Source organism: Oryzias melastigma, linkage group LG8 (assembly GCF_002922805.2).
Source record: "Oryzias melastigma strain HK-1 linkage group LG8, ASM292280v2, whole genome shotgun sequence".
In the NCBI taxonomy this organism is placed as follows: Eukaryota; Metazoa; Chordata; class Actinopteri; order Beloniformes; family Adrianichthyidae; genus Oryzias; species Oryzias melastigma.
In genome coordinates, this window is record NC_050519.1 from 20,068,075 (window position 1) to 20,076,577 (window position 8,503).

Below are 8,503 nucleotides of genomic sequence, written 5' to 3' on the forward strand. Positions count from 1 at the left end.
GAGTCATGAAAGCCGGGGAAGACCGGTGCATAGAAAGCCCCCCGATTCCCCCGTGCTCCTTCAGCCTCCAGCAAAAAGGCTCTGTTCTTTGTCTTTCTCTGCGGTGACCCCTCCCCCAATCCCTGTCTGCCTCTCTCTTTTAACACCTAGCCACAAGGAAAGGGGATGGGGGGGGGGTATGGAGCAATTAATGGCACATGTCATGTGTATAACAATTTGGGGTGGTTGAGTAAATATGATCTCTATTCCATAGGAATAAGCAGACGCTGGCAGCATCTGACAAAGCACTGGTTTACTTTGTGTGAGACAGGCAAGATGAGCAGCTCTGATCTTTACTGCTGCTGACTGTTACAGCAATGGAGCCTGGATCATATTACCTTTGTCTGGGCTCCCCTCAAAGGTCCATGATGAGGAGATCGTTTCAAATGATCATGCATACATTATTTTCTTCAATTAATTTATTTACTTTGTTCTTAGTAGAAAAAAATAGACCATCCTTTTCTTAAACAGATTTGTTTGTGTAGAAAACAAAAAGCTTTGCATAGAACAAACAAACACGTGTGTGACTAATAGGTTCTTTGTGTTGACATTGCATTCATACCTGTCCGATGTCTCCCACCACGCTCCCGGTGCCGTCTATCCTCGGTCTTTTGCATTCCGCTCCGGCCAAGTCGGTGAGGGCAGCGGCTGTCTGCGCGTCAGGCTCGGGGTCCCCCCGCTTCATCCCGCGGACAGCCGCTGGACCCCCGGCTGCGTTCGCGTGAGGTCCCGCGGCTGCCGTATCAATGTCTCTTTCGCGGTCCATTATTCCCCGATTAACGGGCAGCATTAAGGATGCAACGTCGGTCGACATTAACATTGGACGGCGGACACTCACAAAGTCTTTGTTTCGGTCACCTTTCCTCGAGCTTTTCACACCTCTGCGTTCAGCTTCTGGATGATATTGACCAGACTAACATCAATAAACGGGAACCTTGTCCTGCTTCTTGTGTAAGTTGGCGTTAGCTATGCGAGGCACACCATCATGACCGTGTCAGGGTCCCGTCTCGACAGCAACCAAACGGCTGCGGTTCATATAAAAAGTCGAATCGACGCCAAACTGCGACCTTTTTCCTAAAATAAAATCCCCCGTCCGAGCCCGACGAGCTAATTAGCTAGCTAACGTATGCTAGCCCGCTAGCATTACATTCCGCTAGCTCTCCTTTTAAATGAGGCTCCGGGAGCAGACTCTGCCAAGAATAGAAAATGTTGGAAATTAGCTGAGCGTAATTCTACTCCTCCAGCGCAGACGCTCCTCTTTCCTCTCCCCGGTGCTGTGGCGTTCAACTTCTGCGCGGCTCCTTCCAGGCTCCCTCCTCCCGCTTGTCCGTTCCCTGGTCGTGGTCTGTGGATGAGTCTTGGCGTGGCGACCTGGCGAACACGATTTCCTCTGGTCTCAGTCACAACTCCGTGGTGTGGCGGGAGTCCTGTTGCGCTGATCCGCGGTCAGATTTCTCCGAGGAGACGCTGACGGGAGAGGCGGGAGTGCGAGGGGAGGCGGGCTGGTCTGGGGTCTGCTGTCGGTCTCCTATCCCCCCACCCATCACCGTCGCCTCCTTTCTCCTCTGTCCTCACTTCATTATTAATACGCAATGGTTTTTATTTCTTTTCTTCTTTTTTTTTCTTCTTTTTTTTTTGTAAAATAGCTTGCATGTTTTTTAAAAAAAATAATAAAACAATAATTTGAAATTTAAAAATGTATTGGGGTATAAGCCTCTTTATTTGGAAAAAACTATCAAATCTAAAAATAAAAACTGTATTATTAAAATAATTGCTAGTGAAAATATATATTTTATAACTCTATTTCCATTTTACCCTTATAGATTAATATAGTTAATTTTAACTGTCAGAATATTTTCATGATTTCAAACAAAAAGATACATTTCGTGTGCCCACCATCAACAGTATAAAGAGAACAGTGTATGTTCTGATAGGTGCCACCTTTCCCCCTGCTGTTTGCGTTTCTAATTTTTATTCAGACGTTTTGTTGTGCTTTTGCGCCCCCTAGCGGATTTCAAACCACAGTGAACACAAAAATAAACTGAGGTCATTCTAGGATATTTTATAACCAAAAGCACCAGCTTGTGTCAGAAATAGCAAAACATTCATTTAAAAGTAAAATAAATTCCCTTTGTTACTTCCTCTCATAATCTGGTATACATATAAAAGATGTGTGTTTTTGGGTTATAAAAGTTGATATGATTAAAATATATATATATATATATATATATATATATATATATATATATATATATCAAGCTAACATCCCATTTGTGTGTGATAGAAAGTGCAGTGAATGATGTACCCTTTTTCTCTCAGTGTCAGCGACTCGCTCCATAAACTGTTTCGACTCTACCTCCATGGACTCTTCAATTGTCAACTGAACCTGCAATAATGAATTGCAGAGGGGTCAGAGCACGCCCGTCTGCTGCCTGTCCCAACACAGCAAGAGCAGGAGGAACAAGGCATTACTCTTTGTAGTGGTAAATTATCCTCTGAAGACACCTCTGAGGGAATATAAAGTCCTTTCCAACTTGTCATGAAGCTCACATTTTCTTTAGGGGGAGCTGCCACACCAATTATCGCAGCTCTTGCTTCAGCTTCAAGACAAGTCGATGATGACCTTGTTGATTTTGAAGAGCCAAGCCTTTTGCTACCACCAAATGTTGTCCTCTGGAGAAGTGTCATCCACAAGCACAATTGCACTTGACATTGTATTAAGCCTATCATTGTAATGTAATTTTGTTATTGTTATCAGTCAATCTGCACTGTTCATCATATCCATTACTTGATTACGTTCTTTATTTTGCTACATTTGGTTTTTCATATCACTCCTTATATTTCAGCATTTCATTTTCTGGAAAGGAATATTTTAATCATTCATGCAGCTCTTCAGTTGAGCAAACAACTTCTTCAACATTGAATATTTTTGCTGGTGTTCAGAATTTTTTTTACTGAAACACATCAACGATTGAACCTCCTTTCTTCTGTTGTAAGCTGATCCTTTTTTTTTGCTGAGGAACTTTTATTGTTTCCAACGCTTTAAATGTAAGTTGGAGAGGTGTTTTGCAGAGCTCATTTTCGGATTCACTCTGACCAACATATTCTTTTTTACATCACCCGAAATTCAAATTCAGATTTTCAAATTATTTTTTTTATTCTCGAATTTGAAATTTGAAATTAAAAATCAAAATTTTTAAATTCAAGTTTTTAGATTAAAATTCAAATGATCAAATTAAAATTTTCAAATTCAAGTTTTCAGATTCAAATTTTCAAACTGAAATGTTCAGATTCAAATTACAATTCAAATTATCAAATAAAAAAACTCAAACTCTGAATTAAAATGTACATTCGTGCCTTTATTAAGACACACATACAAATACAGGTTTATGTATCTTAAAAGGCCTCTTCAATTTTTGTTCCTTCTATAGGGTTATTAGACCAATAGGAACCATTTTACAGTCTTAGAATTTTTTTTTTCAAATTAGCAGGACACCCCCCCCTGTCCCACTAATCCAAAACGTCCTTCCAGTGTCGCATGTATTCTGGTCATTTGTCCTTCTAATGCAGTATTACCAACACACACACAGTATGACATGCAGTGAAATATATTGTACAGCTGTTCAGCAAAGTACCAAGTACTAACTTCCAAATATGGCAACATGCTATACAGTATGTACATCATTGACAATATTAACCCTTTAACACCTGAGTCGTCACTGGTGAAGCTTAAACACAAAATCTTAAACATACTGTAACTATTCAACCGTTAACACCTGTTAATGGTTGAAAAACTACAGTAAATCCAAGAACATAAATACAAGAGCTCCCGTGTTAAAGGCAAATGTAAAAGTGTCCATCTTCAGTGAAAGAAAGTGTATAAAGTGAGTACACTAAAGGCAACTGGTCTGTAAAGAGCACCCATTTGTCCTTGTGAAACATTGAGAATGTACAATGTAGAGCAGAGTAGTACAGTTTCCAGTTTGAGCTGAACAGCTGAGGTAGAATGTTGTGTTTTGTGGGGGTGAGTCCAGAAAGTCCAGGTTCTAGGTGTTCTGGTTGAGGGCCCGAATGACCTACGGGACGAAGCTCCTCCTCCTCCTGTCTTTGTCAGGGACAGAAGAAGGGATTAAGTCTCTGATGAGTCTCTCTAAGCACCTTTTCACAGCTGAGGTCAGGGCCGCTGGTCGAACAATTGAATTTAAATATGAACTCACCTCACTTTTTATCCCACCCAGCCCCCGGGTGAAGTAACTGCAAGTATAAATCTGCCCAACTTAAAACCCAGGATTCATATTTAACAAACACCCAAACCAGCTACATCCCTCCAATAATTCAGCTACAGGACAACCAGGCTGGGAAATTGCACTGTTTGTGGGAAAATAAAAGATCTGCTCATGAAAAAAAATCCAGGTTTAGTTTGGGGTTTTAGCTTACAGGACAAATGTACAACTTCTATAAGTACTACAAGGTTTGGAGCAAGAGTAACAGTTTAATTTTTCTCTACAAAAGCCAAATTATAACTCGGATAAGGCCTACGGAAACCCCCAGCACTCAAGAGTGTCTCTATCTTCAGCAGCTATGGCTTAAAGTAAATATTTCTGCATGATTTTTATCATGTGGTTCCATTTAATTTAGATTTATCTTTGTTTACAAAACTGCATAGTTTCATGAGAGATTGTAACATGTGTGTTTTCAAGAGCCTGCGCAACTTTCCAGTTAAGATTCCAGCTTTGACCAATCAGGTTTACTGCTGTGGGATTTGGATTTCTGGTGTTATAATGAGGTTTTGGCCTTACATAAGATTGCAAAATAATCTGTTGGTTTTAAAACCAATTTATTAACAGGAATGTGTCGAGGTCCATATTATCAACCTTCTTCCACCATGCTTTACAATTGGTAAGTATTTCCTTTTACCAGAGGCAAGTAGTGAGGCAAAACCCACAAGAAACCAGTACAAACCCCCTGGCTCAGTTTCAACCCATAGACAGTAAAAATTTGCAGGACATTCTGTGTCAACTGAACTCCTGCTGCTGTCTGGACATTCTACCCACAAGCTTTTTCAAAAAAGTTTGAAAGATTCTGTAGCCAGTCCTGCTCCAGATTGTTACCTTGTCATTAACATCTGGTGTTTTCCCAGAACCACTGAAAACAGCTGTAATCAAACCTCTCCTAAAAAAGGACAGTCTAGACAAAACTCAAATGAACAACTACAGACCGATATCAAACCTGCCATTTTTAAGTAAGATCATTGAAAAAGCTGTTTTCCATCAGTTAAATGAATTCCTAATAAATAACAACTGCTATGATGTCTTCCAGTCCGGCTTCAGACAGAACCACAGCACTGAAACGGCTCTGACCAAAGTGACTAATGACATACGTTTGAATACAGACAGTGCTAGTTTTATTGGATCTCAGTGTCGGATTTGATACAGTCAAGCACACTATACTATTTAGACAAATGGAGAACTAGCCAGGTCTCACTGGGCCAGTACTAAACTGGTTTAAAAAGTACTTGGAAAACAGGAAATATTTTGTGTCAGTTGGTAACAGAGCCAACAGGAATTACATGTGGAGTCCCCCAAGGCTCCATCCTGGGGCAACTTCTATTTAACATCTACATACTCCCACTGGCTCAGGTTATAAAGAGCAACAACATTAGTTACCATAGCTATGCAGATGACACACAAATATATATTAGACTGACACCAGGAGACCGAGGCCCTGTACAGGCTCTTGGTAAATGCATTGAGGACATTAATGACTGGATGTGTCACAACTTACTTCAATTAAACAAAAACAAAACTGAGGTTATTGTCTTTGGGGCTAAAGAAAAAAGGTTAGACGTCACTACAGAGCTTCAATCTATTCAACTAAAAACTACCATCCAGGCCAGAAACTTGGGTGTAGTGATAGACACAGACTTAAATTTTGATAAACACATTAAGGCAGTCACTAAATCAGCCTAATATCATCACAAAAATATTTCATGGATTAAAAATCTGATGGGCTGCACGGTGGCGCAGTGGTTAGCGCTCTTGCCTCAAAGCAAGAAGGCCCCGATTCGAATCCCGGCTGGGGGATTTGGGACCTTTCTGTGTGGAGTTTGCATGTTCTCCCCGTGCATGCGTGGGTTTTCACCGGGGGCCGGCTTCCTCCCACCGTCCAAAAACATGCTTCATAGGTTACCGTAATTGGTGACTCTAAATTGCCCCTAGGTGTGGATGTGAGAGTGGATGTGTGTGTGATTGAGGCCCTGCGACAGACTGGCGACCTGTCCGGGGTAAACCCCGCCTTCGCCCATCATCAGTCAGGTTAGGCTCTGGCACCCCCGCGACCCCGAAAGGGTCAAAGCGGCAAAGAAAATGAAAGAATAAAATGATCTGGAGGGCCAGATCCGGCCCCGGGCCTTGACTTTGACACATGAAATGTGCTAAACAAACAAACTTACCTTGTCAAGCACTATTTTCAAGTAAAAGTAGTTGTACTTTAAACTTAATATTACAGTACAAGCATAAGATTAAGGTCACTTTGGTTGTCATGAACCTAAATATATGACCCATCCCCCAAAGGAATCTACAGGTATTCCCCCCCCAGATCTTGATGCTGAATGTCAAACGTGGACATCAGGTGCTATTTTAATGTTTTTGCTATGTCTCACAAATCTCTCCACCACTCACCCCCATCAAGGTCATTCAAATAACATTTAATAATCATACAGAAGACAAAGGAGTAGTCCAGCTCATTTCAAAGTAACCCTCCTGTTGTGAGGGAGTTGTTCGTCTAATTTCAGAGAAGGTGTGGGTGGTCGTGCAGCTACCTTTTCATCATCACTATTCCATTCTCCTGAATGAACGTGGATAAACTTCAGACTTCCGCTATAAAAACTCTAGCTGGTGTTGGTCCAGATCACATTCCTGTTCTTGGTGAAGTCTAGTTTCCAGGCAACAACTCTCATCTTGCTTTTGTATTTATTTTTTTACATTGCTTACATATAAGGCAACAAGGTTAAAAATTAACACCCGTTTATTGTAAAAAAAAAAAAATAGTAATCTAAGATGTTCATTTCCGTTTGTTTTGAGTGTATATAGTAAATATGAAAGAAAGTCTTTTGAAAACACAACTAATGCCTCCAGCAGTTTCTTTCTTCCTCGAATGCAAAGAGTCATTGTAATGGTAGGGGGCGGGGCCAGTAATGACATACTTTCGGTTTTAATTTTTCTGAAAAGCTGTTGTTCAAAGAGGCCACTCTACAAGTTTTATGAAGATTTTGAGCATTTTATGTAAAATTAGGAATTTTTAAAATGACTTGTGATTGTGTCTATTTATTTATTTTTTTTGCTTTGTTTTTAGATGTTCTCTTCGTGGATTTTTTTCCCCTGCTTCCTAATACAAAAAAAAGAAGAAAAAAGAAGAAGAAAAACCGTTGTGGGCTATATGGTGACTTTAAATTGTCAAAAGGAGTGAATGTGTGGCTGTAGCCCTGCCCTGGCGGCTCGTTCAGGTGTACCCTGTATTTGTCCAAAAGTCGCTGCCTTGGGTCCAATAACCCTGTGACCCTGACAGGGATGAAGCTAATTCTGAAGATTAATGATAAACGTTGGCTTACTTTGATTTCAAATAAGGGTGAAACGATTCATTTTACCAACAATTTGATTCATTTCATATTTGTGGTTGCTGATCCGATTCATAGTCAATCTTGATTAATTTTGAACAATCAATCTGATCCACTGACTTAAAATGGATTCAGGACATCTTTTGCCAAAACTTCAACCAGTGTGACTCAGAGATAAATACCTGGTACTGAACAGTGTGGGGGAAGTTTTCCAGACTCCTTGTATCTCTTGTAACATAATAAATGAAATATTTGCACAAACAAGTAAACAAGAATGAAGGTCAAATACATTCACATTTTAGCTTCATAAAGTTGAATGAATGTCTGGGTAAAGTTGTGGCACAGTTTTGTCTGGCACGGGTAAAGGAGTTCCATGACACCGTTTAGCGGGAGAGAAGCCGATACGAGGAAATCTACGAGGCCCCTGAACGCACTGCGGGCGCTCCGAGCTCACGAAGAGGTGCAGCACAAAATCCTCGCGCGCACTACCGACAATATTATTTTCCAGACACAGACCAGATTTCATAATCAAAAAAACTGATGTTTGTCTCCCTCCTGTACCACAAGAGGCTTCAGGAATACCAGAACACTTTCCATCTGCGAAACGTATGGATTCTGCACGACAGAGTGATAGAAATCTTCTTGAGGATAGAAAGGATGGATTTTGTGTTTAAATAATCTGGATTTTTGGTGAGTAAAATTTTTCTATATCCCTACATAATATTGAAATTTTATCAGGTTATTTTTTATGCTTTTGGTGTATGTGTGGCAGCTGTACCTGCAGTAGAAGTTTTATTGCCATAAAATAGTTAATGAGGGTTGGATTGATTCAGATGGAGCACTACTGAA

The 8,503-nt window shown here is 40.5% G+C and overlaps 1 protein-coding gene across 1 annotated transcript in view; it reads right to left on the bottom strand.

Moving 5' to 3' along the window:
- LOC112145894 (RNA binding protein fox-1 homolog 2) overlaps positions 1 to 862 on the bottom strand; it is a gene marked incomplete at its 5' end in the record, with an annotated part of 64,675 nt that extends 63,813 nt beyond the window's left edge. Inside the window, 1 exon segment of the mRNA XM_024271374.1 lies at positions 602 to 862. Within this exon segment, the coding sequence (XP_024127142.1) occupies positions 602 to 859 (258 nt within the window).
- Between the last annotated feature and the right edge of the window lie 7,641 nt (positions 863 to 8,503).